This window comes from Folsomia candida, unplaced genomic scaffold (genome assembly GCF_002217175.1).
Source record: "Folsomia candida strain VU population unplaced genomic scaffold, ASM221717v1 Fcan01_Sc001, whole genome shotgun sequence".
Taxonomy (NCBI): Eukaryota; Metazoa; Arthropoda; class Collembola; order Entomobryomorpha; family Isotomidae; genus Folsomia; species Folsomia candida.
The window spans coordinates 9,838,463-9,854,330 of NW_019091193.1; the positions used below are offsets into that span (position 1 = coordinate 9,838,463).

At 36.5% G+C, this 15,868-nt stretch overlaps 2 protein-coding genes and 1 long non-coding RNA gene across 6 annotated transcripts in view; all 3 read left to right on the forward strand.

The window, feature by feature from the left end:
- The window catches only part of LOC110842055 (potassium voltage-gated channel subfamily KQT member 1), a 32,323-nt gene extending 20,971 nt beyond the window's left edge, over nucleotides 1-11,352 (forward strand). For 2 of the 4 annotated variants that reach the window (XM_035855920.1, XM_035855930.1), the window contains exons 15-26: nucleotides 164-283; nucleotides 393-457; nucleotides 7,107-7,166; nucleotides 8,030-8,369; nucleotides 8,585-8,629; nucleotides 8,845-8,874; nucleotides 8,943-8,995; nucleotides 9,351-9,447; nucleotides 9,608-9,826; nucleotides 10,056-10,153; nucleotides 10,242-10,473; nucleotides 10,539-11,352. In XM_035855920.1, coding sequence (XP_035711813.1) covers nucleotides 164-283; nucleotides 393-457; nucleotides 7,107-7,166; nucleotides 8,030-8,369; nucleotides 8,585-8,629; nucleotides 8,845-8,874; nucleotides 8,943-8,995; nucleotides 9,351-9,447; nucleotides 9,608-9,826; nucleotides 10,056-10,153; nucleotides 10,242-10,473; nucleotides 10,539-10,580 — 1,401 coding nt within the window. In that variant the 3' untranslated portion in view covers nucleotides 10,581-11,352. Of the gene's footprint in view, nucleotides 1-163; nucleotides 284-392; nucleotides 458-7,106; nucleotides 7,167-8,029; nucleotides 8,370-8,584; nucleotides 8,630-8,844; nucleotides 8,875-8,942; nucleotides 8,996-9,350; nucleotides 9,448-9,607; nucleotides 9,827-10,055; nucleotides 10,154-10,241; nucleotides 10,474-10,538 lie in introns of those variants that run through there. The other 2 variants (XM_035855925.1, XM_035855934.1) reach the window with 2 other exon arrangements.
- Nucleotides 2,854-6,075, forward strand: LOC118437133. Its single transcript, XR_004835887.1, has 3 exons — nucleotides 2,854-3,671; nucleotides 3,757-3,951; nucleotides 4,027-6,075. It is a non-coding gene; the product is annotated as an uncharacterized LOC118437133 (long non-coding RNA).
- Nucleotides 11,353-11,662: 310 nt separating the features above from the next.
- Nucleotides 11,663-15,856, forward strand: LOC110852720 (conserved oligomeric Golgi complex subunit 6). The gene is made up of 11 exons (XM_022100835.2): nucleotides 11,663-11,948; nucleotides 12,030-12,563; nucleotides 12,635-12,759; nucleotides 12,855-12,958; nucleotides 13,025-13,135; nucleotides 13,207-13,367; nucleotides 13,455-13,541; nucleotides 13,619-14,077; nucleotides 14,159-14,890; nucleotides 14,959-15,135; nucleotides 15,205-15,856. Exons 1-9 carry the CDS (start codon nucleotides 11,880-11,882, stop codon nucleotides 14,411-14,413), a joined length of 1,905 nt encoding a protein of 634 aa, XP_021956527.1. The 5' UTR covers nucleotides 11,663-11,879; the 3' UTR covers nucleotides 14,414-14,890; nucleotides 14,959-15,135; nucleotides 15,205-15,856.
- Nucleotides 15,857-15,868: the final 12 nt, after the last annotated feature.

Genomic DNA, 15,868 nt, shown 5'->3' on the forward strand with positions numbered 1-15,868 from the left:
TGCACCTATGTACATACATATGTACATATGCATTTTACTCTAATAAATCAGTCTATATGTAGATGATGAATTGAAATCCAAAATGTGACTTGATTTTAGGTGGCTACTTGATTGACGTATTATCATTATTTGTGAGATTTTTTTATTTTTCTTATTATTTCAGGGTATATTGGGGTCGGGTTTTGCTCTTAAAGTTCAACAGCAACAAAGACAAAAGCACATGATCAGACGGCGTCAACCTGCTGCAACTCTAATTCAGTGCCTCTGGAGATGTTACGCAGCGGTAAAAAATAATTAAGTTACAAGACTATACGCAAAATCAATAACTAATAATTAATTCAAATATGATATATGTATTTGCACATATGTATTTCTATATATGACTCATTCAGGACGAAAATTCTTGTTCCGTGGCCACATGGAAAATCCATCTCACGCCGCTGCCCTCTCCTCCCACGTACGTTCTCCATCCTTCGAATCAATTGCTTTCTCTTTTATCTAACAAGGTCTGCCTCTGTTCACCCAAACTTCCACTCAATCACGATTTTATAAAAATGTAATCATATTAATTTAAGTACACATGTATGTATGCAAACATAAACATTTTTACTTTCTGTGCATGCAATTCCTCACAAATAAGTACATATGTCTACTTTCACCTCATTTCTTCTCTTCAAGGTCTTAACTATGCTTCACTATTTACTAAATTTTTCCAATTTTCAAAACATGACTTAATTTCTGCAAAACCTAAAAAGTGTAGCAACTAAAAACTCATACGTATGTACATTACGTAAGATTTGCTTGAGATCATTCATAAAGCGTATGTTATGCATATTTTGCTCCACTAAGAAAGCTGGAGAAGCGTTTGGTTCAGTTTGGTCCAAAAGTTTACGAAACGACTAAAAATCCTTCCGAATGATTTTCCAATCCGGTTTATCCCCCGGCAGTCACAATCTACAACTAGCCAGAAGCTGTATAAACACCTGCCCTGCCGAGGGAGGAAGGAATGAAGAGAGGATTCCATGGAAGATCTTGATGTTTCTCAGACTCTGAATCCAATCCAATGATGCATCTTCATTTATTTCCTGTAGGTCTTCATGAATTTAGTGGCTTTCTCCCTCGTGCGGGCCATAAACTCTGCTCACCTGCAAAGAACTCTTGACTTTTCTGCTATGCTTTTATCATTTGGGTTCCACCCAACATTGCGCAGTGAGTATTTGCCCGATAACGGCTTGCTCCAAATTGATTTTGGGAAACTGAACTGTTTCAAAGCAATATATTTCAACTGAAATTTATTACAATTTCTCCCTGTTAAACTCATTTACACATAGGAGGACATTACTGTTATGAGAACCAACCGAATGTGACCAGTAAGCGATGTACACGATGAACCATTTCATCTTCGCCACCATGAGCAGGGTGAAATGTTGCACGAAATAGCCGTACCATGCTCTCCATGAAAGCATAAAAAATAGGGATACGTGTTTTTGGTTAGGTTTTAGCTGGTGCGTTAGTCGAGATATTCACTTTCACTTGCGGAAATGCTAGTGGTTGTTAATAAAAAGTGACGTTGCCACTGCTGCCACATGAAAGTTTGGTTCTGGTCACAACCACATGGACTTCTGTTTATCGTACTTAACCCCTTTGTGACCGAAATAATTGAAATTTGCTTTCCTTTGGGGACCAGAATTTTATCAGTTAGTTGTTGCTACATAACCAATTTAATTTTACCAATAGTGTAGCTACGTCACCAAAATGATTTTAAAGTAAGCGTAGTTACGTCACCGATTTCACAGTGGGTGTGCAAACCATAAAGGACCGAATTTATTTCGGCAACTTTTGATGATTTTATTTAACATTAAGCATTTATTTATGCATATTAGTAAAAATTATCTGCAGTTCATTACAATAATATTAAGTTATTGATTCATACATTTTTATAGTTTAGCAAGGTCCAAGTGGTTTTCACTGATCTTGACCGGAGTTAGTTAGTTCATGCTCAGAAATAAGCGGACCCGTATTTTTTCGTTTTCTAAAATGGACATGTTTTCGCCCGTGGTGGAATTTAAAAAATCCGCCAAAGTCAGGATTTTTAAAACGCTGTAACCTTTCGAATTTTAATCCGATTTCAAAAATTAAACACAATTTTTGCTCAGAATTACTACCCTGAAAATATAAAACCTACAGTGCAGACTTGATATAGCCCGAGTCAGGCCAAGTTGTGCTTATCACTCAATCCGACTTTTTGCATGAAATTTTATCGCAAATGCATATCAATAAATTAAAAAATTAAATTAAATTCATATTCTTCTATTAGTAACAATTACCATCCTGTGTAACAAATTTCAGCTTCCGAAGATTACAAAAAAAAGTATGGGTTACCCAATAGGGTCTCTCTATGGGAAAATTGTTCTTATTTTAATTAATATTCTTCTATTACCAACTTTTCTACCAAACTTCAGCTCGATTTGATGAATTTTAAAAATCGGTATGGGTCACCCCCTCGGGTCCCTCCAGACGAAAATTTTTGAAATTTTACTTTGTATTCCTTCATTATAAACCATTAGCAACCTCTATGCCAAATTTCAGCTTTCTAACACAATTTTGAAATTTTGGTGCGTAATACCCCACCCACTCCGATGACCCCCACCGGTCAACCACTTGACCTATTTCACCCATCTTCGAACTCAACTCCTCATTTGACCCATACTATATGTGTGCAAAATTTCAAGTCGATAGGATTAGTTTTACGGCAGTTATCGCAAACCAGACAGACAGACAGACGGACAGACAGACGGACATGACGGGTACATAAGCCCTGACTCGGGATAAAAAATCAATTTAAAAAAACTTTTAATTTTCAAAAAATTATCGTTTTTTGCTTCTTTAAAAATTAAGTTTATTTTAAATTCCGCCACGGGCGAAAACATGTCTATTCTGGAAAACTCCAAAATACGCTTATTTCTGAGCGTGAACAATTTAAAATTAGTCTTAAGGTGCGTTTATGCTTTCTGATTAATTGTAGCGATCTCTAAGAGAATTGATAACCGACGGGTTTTTAGTTCCCGTCCGCGTTACATTCGCGTCGCCATAGCGTTCGCTATGCAATTCGCCATGCGGGTTTATGCATTATTTCCTCCTTCATTTCACGGCACCTTCACGATCACCATGAAAGTTGAACTCTTTTCAACTTTTGCACGCACGAAGGAGAGAGGAAATTTTTAGAAATCACGATAATTTTATAAATATTTACGATTTTTGAGTCAAAATTTTACAAAATGACCACAAAAGTGATATCTGCGCCCAAATCTCCACTGGATTTGGAAGAAAAGTTAATTCTTCTGGTTCAGCAACGTCCTGCACTGTACGACAAAAAGGATCATGCATACAAAAACAGAAACACTCGTGCATTGATGTGGGAGGAAATTGGAAAAATCCTTCTAAAGACAGGTCAGTTTACTGCAAAGTCAAAATTCTCACTTCCATGAGCTCTAAACATTTAATTTTTCAGAAACTGAGTGTCAGCAACTTTGGACAAAATTGCGCAGCCAATTCAGCGGATTCCTACGAAAATTGCGCAATCCAAGTGGAATGGAAGACAAGCCGCGTCCTTTTTTCCGGCACGAGGGATCAATGCGGTTCATCCGTGACACTGTTGACCCGGATGAAAGGTAATAATAGTGTATATAGGTGCTTTTGCATTGATTGATGAGTAGCTTAAATAATTTTTACTTATAAAACCATCATTATAAATAGTACTGTCTCCAACCTTGTGAACGAAGATGATTCATCTTTTGTGGAAATGTGTGGACCGGGGTCAGAGATCCAGATTGAAGTGGTTGACGTGGACAAACTCCCCGACGATTTTGATCCACTATCAACTGAAGTGAAGAGCTGACAACGACAACCTCTGCACTTGTACCACGGTCACAACCAGCTCTAGCTTCGAAGGTATTAGGGCAACAAGAATCTTTTTATTTAGAGGACATTCATATGTAATATTTATTGTTTTGTTTTAATTTGCAGAAACGAAAATTGGATGCATTTGACAAGGAGATGTTGGATTTGCTCAAATCAAACGACGATGAGCACGACAGCTTTGGAAAAATGCTGGCCCCTAAGCTGCGGAGAATTGCAGAATTGGACAGAAAAGTATTTCTCAATCTTCAGCGTAAAATTAATGATGCAGTGCTTGATGCAGAGATAGAAATTCTTGCTTAATTATTCATCTTTCGCGTAATCTTAAAATTTTAAAAATGTCGGCTTGTTGTTTATTTAACGGTTGCAATAATAAAAATTTTACTTTGAGAATGATGACAAATAATTACAAATGAGAATTGATTAACAAAGGCAAAGTATATCAAATGATGCACTTTTACAGATAAATTACGAAATTCTTGACATTTGCCATGAAACACTTCCCTCATTACTATTAAAGTATTCTAAAAATCTGTCCCGTACAACTACTGCTTCTTGACGCCGGTTATTGCTGCCCTGTTGTCGCAAAGAGATCATTCCCGTGTCCCCAGTGGTAGTCTCCCTCCAGTTTCCCGTGGTGTTCCCATCATCTGAATCCGCGGTGATCGTATTCATGTCCTGCTTATCGATGAGGAAATTATGGAGAATTACAGCGGCTTGAATTACGAGCCTGGTTAAATCAAGTGATGCAACTATTGGCGTATGAAAGATTCTCCATCTTGCAGCTAACATCCCGAACGCATTCTCCGACACATTTCTTGCTCGAGAGGGTCGGTAATTGTAAATCCGGCGCTCCAGAGTGAGAAATTTTCCTGGGAATGGCTTCATCATGTACGGTTTCAAGGCAAACGCATCATCAGCGACGATAACATGAGGCTGGAGGTGAGGTCCAACTATCTTTGCCTCTGGTAGCCCCAGCTTTCCATTTTCAAGTCTCCTCCCAATTTCGGACCTTCCAAAAACGCCTCCATCTGACTGCGAACCCGATGCTCCAATATCCACTGCAGAAAATTTGTATTGGTGGTCGACGACAGCCATGAGCACAATTGAGAAAAATCCTTTATAGTTGTGGTATGTGGACCCTGTAAAATTTGGGGCTTGGATTCTGCAATGCTTCCCGTCCACAGCGCCCACACAATTAGGAAAATTCCACCGAGTTCGGAAGCCAATCTCATTGTTTATCCATTGATCTGTTGTTGGTGGTGGTAGGTGAATGGGCCCGAAGATTTTCACAATTGCTTTCAAAACTTCGCGTAGAATCTTCGAAACTGAGGAAGGCGAGATTCTATAACTGAAGGAGAGAGATATTTGGGAAGCTCCTGTAGCAAGAAATCTAGTAGAAAGAGAAGTCATTTTCACGTACCACTGAATTATATTTAATTATGACTAATTACCTTAAAGTTATCTCAAGCTTTTCTTCGACAGAAATTGGTCGGCTATGGGTCATTTTCCCTGTAATTTCCCCACTAATCAGCATCAAAATCTGGTCAAAGTTTTCCATATTCATCCTGTAAAATATATTGCAAGTTTGATATATTGAGAAGAATAGCTATGCATGATCATTTTACCGAAAATAACAGTGATGATAATGAGGATCTTCACGCAATTCTTTCATCAGAACGCTGTCCCCCTGGTCCACTCGATTCCAGAACATTGGCCGAATTGCAGCACCTCGCACCTTTCGCTTCAGTTTTCGTCGAAGTTTCCGGAGGATCATGATTTTGGCAATTAAACGTCGATCGGGGGCCGGCATAATGATTTTAATGAGATTATGAAATGACTATGATTTTTACGGATTTTTACTTTCCTTTCGATGACCGATAGCAAAAACGAGCGTTGAGAGAAAGCGATCGTAAAAACTACAGAAAGTGTAAACCCGTTATGAAGGAAGGAACGCTAACGCTATGGCGACGTTATGTAACGAGGACGTTAAGCATAAACCATACTTTACAATGCATTGCAGCGAACTACAGTTGTAGTTTTTGCAGATATATAGTTTTTGGTAATGTGCATAAATAAATGGTTCGTGTTAAAATTTTGTAAAATAAAATTTTGACTTGTATGCATGTGTGTATTTGGTCTTGAAAATTTTTCCGCAGTACACAAATGTGTGTAGTTGGTCCCCAACGTAACGGGGAAATAGTACACAAATATGTGTACTTGGTCCTCTACGGAAAGAAAAAAACTACACAAATATGTGTAGTTGGTCCCCAACGTAACTACAAAATAGTACACAAATGTGTGTACTTGGTCCTTAACGGAAAGCAAAAAAGTACACATATTTGTGTACTTGGTCCCCAAGGGAAAGCAAAAAACTACACAAATATGTGTAGTTGGTCCCTAACGGGTTAAGTTTTGAAAAAGACAAACCACATGCTGCCAAAGTTAATTCACTCTCACACCTAATTCCACTATATCGTTCCTGCTCGACACATGTACACATTGAACTCTGAATTTATTTGTCTTGATGGCTTGATGATACATCTGACCTGTGAGGATTACGGGGAGCGCGTGTATTGCTGTATAAACTGAATCAATTATGAGCATTCAGCAGAATTTGAAGTGACGCAATTGAATTGAACTTTGTAAACCAATTTTGCACTTATAGATTGCTTGGAGTATTAATTTGATGTTAAAAAAGTGACGTCAATAATTTCAATGGTTTAAAGTGCGATAAATAAACATTACGTATTTTTAAAGCTTATCATAATTTCAGTCATACTTCACCTATGATAAGCATTTGCATAAAAGTTGAGTCTGAATCAATGTGGTCAGATTTATTGTGGAGCAAAAACTGTCCATAAATCCACACATGTAATATTCATTCAACAATTCATTTATTTTCACTCTTGACAGAATTAAATTACGAATTTTTCCAAAATGTTTTTAAAATTCGATTAAACTTACACGACCTGTAGTTACATATACATGAAATTAATACCCCGTAGTGTAAAATCATTATTTTAAATCATAATCTGTAGAAGTGTTGTTTAGATTGTTTAGTTTCTAAATTTATTTGTTACCCAAAAATGCTACACAAAATGTAAAATTGTTTTTACAAAATGAAATCGCAATTTATTTTAAGTTTATCTAATTTTTGCTTTCCACTCTTCAATTACTTTTTTCAGGCTTAGGGCTCCCTCACTGAACAAAGGTCTTCATGTCCACGATACAACAGATTCTTTGAAGTAACCACACTTTCTCTATCGCTGCAATGCTTCTATCTAATACCAAATTGCGTACTATCGCAATTAAATAACTTCTTGTACTGCATACTAAATGCCTTTGCCTATTAACTCCAACAGCATAACACTAATAATTTTTTGTGTTTCTACTTACATGTACATTTACATGTATGTATAATACGTACATTTACTCGTCTCAAACTGAAAAATAATATTTACTAATGACTAACCAAAGCTAAAAAAAATCTACGTAGTTATCCTACGTATGCTTAGGTCTGAACATAATTTAATGCATCGTAAAAGTCGAGCAATTTTCCCCTGTTTTAAATCTCATAAATTGAACAACTAAATTATGGTATATCAAGTAAATCAAGTAAATCAAGTGTACCAGGTCATTTTTACGAATCAATTTTGAAAATCATCACATGTTTAGAATATCTAAATCCGTTTTTGAAAAATACTCCTAGCCACTTTTTCAGTTTAAAAACTGGAAATTTCTTTGAGTTTCCGAACCTTTACTGTAGTTTTGGAAAAAAATGCTGCAGTTTACGAGTAGTCCATAGTATTTATTGGTATTCAGCAATTTACAGCTGTACTTGCGGTGAGATGTTTTCCCTTAAATGTTTAAATAGGGACACCTTGAAAGTTTTGGGTCTGCAAAAGTGATTGGGAGTACGTTTTTTAACTTTACCATATTCGCTGATTTATTCTCTACTTATCATAACCTTCAAAATTTTTAAACCATAAAAACGTCAGGAATCAGCCATGCCCTAGCCCCTTAGTTTTTTTGTGATGCATGAAATTACCAAGCCACGTATAGAAGATGCCAATTCTACGTAAACTATTGTGTTTACTATTGTTAACAGAAGTTTCAAACACAACGCTTCATTCATCGGTCGTAATTGGCCAACGATTAGAAGAAACAAGTCGTTGCGTCCACCCTCTCCGTCGCCCTCGCTCCAAGCCAGAGATGGGCGCAGTGGTCCCAAATGTGGTGCTCCTGGAGGAGGGGATTTGGACCCAACTTCCGCAAAATGTCCTCCATCTGGCAGCTCGGCCCCCCCTCCGCGCCTCCATGCAAGCACGAGTCAGGATTCTGTGGGGAGGGAGGAAAATTCAGTCCATGACCTCCTGTGCGAAGACGAAGATGGGCGTTGGCATGAGCTCACCGCAAGACACAAGAGCGCTGTACGGGCGATTAGAAAAGTTAGTGACCATTTATTTACTATAATTTATCGGTTTGCAAATTTTCCTTCTCGTATAATTTTCTTTAAAAATCTACATCATTTCATTGGTACATCATTTTTGCATGAACAATTTACCGCTTATTTCGCACATAATTTCGAACTTGTACTATTTATGTACAGATATACAAAATAAAATTTGCACTTGACTTAATTTTTCCCTCTCCCTCTTGCTAGATGAAGTATCTCGTTTCAAGGAGAAAGTTCCGAGAAGCTCTCAAGGTAAGTTGCACTTGGAGTTAAAAACTTTAGCCTACCTTTACAGAATTAGTTATATTAGTCAATTTTGCCATTATCAAAGTCTTTATATCAACTACTCACAACTGAAAAAGAGTTAACCTACAAACATAACCTACGTATTTCTTTACAGAGTTAACCTATCCCTGTTTGCTGGTTAACTCCATTAATCTTTTGCCGTTTTTTTTCTCAATTTTCAGCCTTACGACGTAAAAGACGTGATAGAACAGGTATTAAGTCTATGTGTACGGTTTGGTCACGAATTTCTGAACATGGCCTAAAATAAATTTCTTCTCAGTATTCTGCAGGTCATGTTGACTTACTTGGCAGAGTTAAAGGCGTTCAGGCACGGTATGTATGTCTAAAAAGACTTATTTACTTTTATCTTGAACCCCGTGCGATCCGAGACATGTCATGAAATAAATTAGAAACAACTTGGCAAGAAAGCATCGCTGATAACTTGCAACAGACAAGCCAAGAGCTGAATATCCTGATGAACACTTTCTCCACTTGCCTGCACGTTTACCTAATCTTGTATAATGGATGCAGTTCATATTGATGTTAATGTGCAAATATTTTGAGTGTTTAATCATGGTCATGTAAAAAGTAATCGCAGCGTGGTGTGGGATATTCAGTGTGGTTCTCAATTTACTGCTACTAAAGATGTAGTGCAGAAATAAAAACATTCAACATATTGCTTTCACAGACTGGATCAAATTCTGGGACGACAAGGATCGAAAGCTCGTGATGTTTATGACTCAAAAATATGTTTGGCTGCTAGAATCGTGAAAGTGGAAAGACAGGTACACAACTGGTTCCTTTGTTATGGAATGACAAGATGTTTCCGTTTTTGATTAAACACAAGTCCTTTTGATGTGATTACTGCATTGTGGCTGATTGTGGAGTTTGGCTTGGCTGGCTCAAGGGAAATTGAGTAAAATCGGCTACCTTTGACTCATCCAGGTGGAGGACATCGAAGGGAAAGTCGAACAGCTTTTAGAGCTGTATTTGGAGGATAGGAAGCGTTTATTGGCAATTCTCCCCTCGCCACCGTCACCTCCAAATGCTTCGCCACCTTCAAGCGGAAACAACAGTGGTCCACCGCCCAGCCCACCCGCACCTCCGGCTGCCTCTTCTTCCCACCATCGTCACAAACCTCGGCCTATACTCTTAGGAAAACAGGTGAACAATGCCCCAAGTCACAGAGGGAGACTGCTGGCTTTCTTTTGTGAATTGTCCATCAGAGAATATGTTGCTTTGTGTCAAGTCAATCTTTTGGAAGCAACAATTTGTATTGTACTATTTGCGCTGCCAATAAAATCCTATTACAATGGGTGCCAATATTTTACCACCTGAATAGATTTGAATTAACTTAATGGGTGGATAGTTGATTTATGTGTTATTTGTGCAGTTTAGTGAACCCAGTAGCCCTGTGATAAGGTTGTCGCATAGCATCACATATCCGGACGAAAATGAATACTCCAGAATGAGAAAAAGAGTCACTCTTAGGCAAGAAATAAATCAAATTTTCCTTCCTTGTGCCAGAGAGAGGATGAAAAATTACAAGTATATCATTTTTTATCCAACACCTTTTTAGCTCAATTCCATCCAAAAAAAGATTGATAAGTGATGAGGAGAAAAATGTAAAATCCTTGGACCGGTTGGTCATTCCCATACCAGAGGCCGTAGATTTTTCTCCAACCAACTTTCTCAGTGTCGACACCCAAGTCGAAGACAGTGGGGAACCAAAAGTCTTTGTCGATGATCAAGAACTGACCACTGTCGTGCCTGCCGAGACAACTTCTGGTACGCGAAACGGGATGTGTGAGGTATGTATTACACGATTATGGAAAAGATCTGAAGTACTGAAATACTTTATGATTTATCGTTTCAGGGAACATGTGTGGACCTTCAGCAAGATGAAAATACTCTGTAAGATGCAAGACAATGATATCTTCTGAAAATCAGCTTTCATATAACTACATATGTGTATATGTACCAATTGAAAACGAAAATTCCTACCCATTCAATTTCAATATACTACGATATAAATCACCATATCCTTTTCTCTCCCATGCATGCTAATAACGAAGAAGTTACAATACACGATTACAGAAATAACGACAGAAAGGTTGGGATCAAGTGGACGAAATCTAGTAAAGTGATGAATTATACATATACACAAATGTTATAATTACGCCACACCGGCCTGGTCGATGATTATTTTTATTTTCAAATATTTAATTATTTTTTGTCCAGACGTTCAATGACAAGTATTACCTACAAAAGATTAATTACTTCAACTAATAAATATTATAGCGTAAGAATCGACACCCGCTCAAATTCATCACAAAATCTCAACAAATTGTACTAAATAATATTTGTAGGAATATGTACAATATCACACACGGATTTAAGATATACTTACCTGCATTAATAAATTCCAGTAAATATCAAATTTTATGGTATCCCCGTCTAGCTGTAATATGTACTTCTAAAATGACCGGAGATTCAGTATATGTGATAATTTGTTGGAATATTTAAGCCCACTCATTTCGAACCATGCGATATTTGATTACATTACATACATACATATACATATATTCCAATTTAAAGACAATTAAATATTCGTGAACTCTGTATTGCCCAATTTATGTATTATGTTACTACTTGCCATTTAATAAACATATATACTTCAACAATAAAAATTTCATATGAAAATCGCATGGCTAATTCGGTCTACGAATTAAAATAATGAACTTTCTATTGTCGCAAACTATGCACTTGGACCTGCATTGTGTGTAAACACCGTCGGTCATCGTCGTATTCAAGCAGAAACAGTCGCATAATGTTCAACATCCATTTAGTCCACAAAGGCTGAGCTCTATTAAAATTTTTTGAATAAAAATTGCATAAAAATAATAAAAGGTAAGAATAGAGTAAGAGATTGTGAACATAATGAGACGACAGAGGCAGTTTGAGACGTGGAGTTCTGGGCATTTGACAACTCACCGGCTGGTAAATATCCGTGTTTAGGAATAGCAGCTGTCTGTCATCTGTAGTCAATATTGTTTTTAATTCCAAATTTTAATTGTTGTTTGAATTTGTAAGATTTTTTCGCAACATTAGAGTTAAAAAATTTGTTCTTGTCGAGTTAGTAAAATAATCTTTGTAGTTTTCTAACCAAGTGGATAGATAAACACAGAATAAATTTGTTAAATAAACACTGTTAAGGATGAGTTTGGAACCGGATTTGCAAACTGCCGTCAATGGTATTTCCAATTTACGAATTACAACTGATCAGGTAATTTTGTGGATACAGTTATTAAAAATGTCTATTTCTCCATATTGCATATTTTAATTGCGTGCTCTGCTTGATTGACAGAAACTGCTGGATGGATTGTCGCAATTATCTAATTGTGCTAGCAAAGAAGACCTTCACCTTAGTCCAATTAGTCGCAAGAAACGTCGACCGGACTTGAAGACTTTGATTGAAAATCAACAAATCTTGTACTACAAGCAGTTCCTTGGCTCCATAACTGAAATTCGCGATGGAGTAGAACATCTCCACTCAAACTTAAGTGACCTTAATGAAATCTGCGAATCAATGTCGACAAATTTACGAGCTAGTAAGCAGAGCTCTCGAAATCTTATTGATGAAATATCAAAATTGGAGTCAGAAAGAAAAAAGTTAATGGTGGAGAAAAATTTGGCACAGGCGTATTTAAATGCGTTTCAATTGAGTGGCGAAGATCTAAAAATTTTACGGACGACAGATAGCTCGACAGCCATTCTGAATGAAGACTTTTTTAAGGTTTTTGAAAGAATTCAACAAATACAGACCAATGTTGCAATTTTACTGAAAGTTGGACATCAAGCTACAGCGGTAGAAATCATGGATCAAATGGGATTATTACACGTATTCTTTTTTAATGTATTTATAGTATTTGACGGTTGAAATAAATAAAGATAATTTTTCTGGTAAATTAGGAAACCGCACTGGAAAAAATATACCGATGGGCTCAGTCCCGTGTAAAGCATGTGGAAAACCCAGAATTGTCGGATGTTTTAGCAAAGTCCCTCTCTTATCTTCAAATCAGACCAATGCTTCTAAAGTAATTATACATAAATACAGAATATATAGTAAAACATGCTATGTCTTAACTAATTCCCGGCACTTGCGATTTTTTGTCGTTTTTATTTTTGTTAGATATGTGTTGGACGAATATTGTACACACCGACGTTCCCTTTTTGTGCGAAGTTATATAGATGCGTTGACTGGTGCTGGAAATATCAAAGGAATTGAGTTAATAGGTGTGTACGATCATGATAAAACTATTAAGTTTGATACTTAATTATGAATACATATATGTTTTGTAGGAGGTGCCGACCCTGCAAGATATATTGGAGATATGCTAGCTTTTATTCATCAATCTATTCCTAATGAAAAGGAGAATTTGACAATTCTGTTGAAGCATTGCAACAAAATTGGTATTTGCAATTGTCAAAATTTGTACTAAATCTTTTGTTCCACCTTGATGAATTATACGATTTTTTAATAGACTTGAACGACAAGATAGTTACTTGCATGTCAACTATAATGGATGGAGTTTGTCGCCCGCTCAACGTACGATTGGAACAAACAATATTGTCCGGTTTGGATTGTCCTGTTATGAATAAGATAGACATGTGCATAAAATTTTATGTCGAAACCATCGAACAGGTATTCGATTTAATCCGTATGCGTATTCTACTAATCTTGCATAGATGACCTTTAGATAAGTATATTGACATTTACGCCAATTTACAGATTCTGCCGGTAAGCAACTTGCTAGCGACGTTAACAGAACTTTATTCTTTATGCCATCAAACATTCATAAACCAGCTTCGATGCCAAGTATGGAAAATTAATTTTTTTAAATAGTCTAATTTTATTGTACATTATTTCATTGTTTTAATTATTTACTAAATTAGGTCCAAGCAGAAGTTGGAGAATATCGACCTCCTGGTCCAGATCTAACTCCATCTCCAATCATTCAAGCCTTGTTAAGTTTACTTGGTGACTTGTTGAAAGACACGTTGCCTTCTTCACCTGAACAAGCTGAAATTCTGATTCAATTGGTAACTTCACCCGTTGTGTCTCAAATTAATGATGTTGCAAACAGATTGGGATCTCCAGATATGGGAGTGTATCTTTGCAATTGCTTGAACCAAATCAATATATTTCTGGAAATATATCCAATTACAAAGACAATCAGCAATACGTTGAAAAGTCAGATTGACTCCCAGATGGATAGGTTATCCTCGGAACAAAGCAGTTGGTTGATAGCTCAGCTTGGTATTAGCCACATGTACACCATTTTGAACGATAAAGTCGAAACTCCTCTGTCCACAGTGCCCGGAATGGATTCTGCGTCTCTCAAAATATTTGTCGTAAGTACACACACAGAAAATATTTGTGCTTCGATAAGCATAACGCAATTAAATAAAACAACAATAAAATTTATTTTCCAGAATAAACTGGATAGTGTAATCAATGACCCTGAATCCGTCCTGCTTCCACAAATTTATCACTTGTCTGATACAGGAACGAGAAAATATGTTCAGCAACAAAGTTTTCGTATCCTTGCTGCAATTTATCGGAAGGTTTACGAAGCTGTAATCAACCCTAAAAATGGGTATCCATCAGAGATATTAAAAATGGATCCCAAAACTCTTGAGGACTCTCTGTGTTCCGATACGACCGAGGTTGATACCAAAGACACGTAGACTAGTCATTTGATTATCCTTAGTACATATAACATGTGGAAGAAAGGTTGTAACTTTATCAGTAATGTTCAAGTTTTGGGTGTGTCATACATATTCAAATTATTAGAGTTAATAAAACGTATATATATACACCATGTAATATCTTTAAGTAAACTAACTTGTGCGTGTATATTACCTGACACAACGAAGATACCTTAACAAACATTCTACTGTGCATATGCATTGACAGACCAGTAACACTGCATATGTTTTTACGTATTTATCCAGAAGCTAATCTGCAGATAAAGACTTGCCGATGACAATGACTCATATTCCATATCATATGAAAGTCACATGCATCTAAATAATTGTGTTTATCTGTTCCAGTTATTATTTAGCTTTAACATTCCACCATTTTTTTGTTCCTCACTTTTGTCAAGTTGGGGCCAAGAAGACATAACTTATTTACCACTTTTCAGCATTTCATCTTGAATTTAGGTAAAATAATACATTTGTACATTTTCGTGTGCCGTGGTTAATTAGTTCTCGATACTCTTTCTGCTCAGGAACTCTACAAACGGTACACCCCATCTGAAAACCATGGGAGGGAAACTGGGGAGCAGACTTGGAGGAATTTTGGACGGCATCTTCTGGTTTTTGGTTTTGATACTGATTTCTTGGTGGCTGGCAATGCTATGCTTTATTCTTTACACGATTCTCAGCGTCCTGTCGCCATGTTTCAGGTGAGATTGCTTTTTTTCTTCACTTATTTTTTATTGTAAATTATTTTTAATATAATTTTATACCAATAGCAAACTCGACTCCTTGTCAGAAAAGTGCATGGCTGGAATAATGTATCCACACACATGTGCTTTCAACATGGTTAATCGTAGATCTTACGTAAACATTTGAGTGTATTCAAGAACCCAATGTTCAACTGTTTAATTGAGACAATATTGCAATATTTCACTTGTTAAGACTACTTCTTGTTTACTTCTACTAAAAATCAATGTCATGTAAAATGTAAAATAGTAAGTATTCCAATATCCATTACTTAATTATCATGCAATAATCATTATTGCTGCTCGCTACAAACTGGCAGAAATTATTGACTTGCAGCAGATCCGGGAATTAAAATTGCTGAGAGATTTGAATACTGATGTGATGTATCCATAATTAACTGTTGGAGGTCATTGTTAAACCTGCATAATTAAATATATGATACTATTAAACAGGAATACACAACGTTAAATTCTACAATTTGCAAACAAATGGAGGAATGTAAAATCTGGAAATTCTGAAACTCGTAAATCCTTAATGAGACGACAGTATCTATATTTAAGTCTGCAAGGATAATACGATTCACTAGGATAAGGGCATAATGTTTGCACATGTTACTAATAAATATATGTATATTGACTGAGAATAAAATTGCGGTATTAGCGCATGAATTTAATATTTGTACGAGCCGGATCC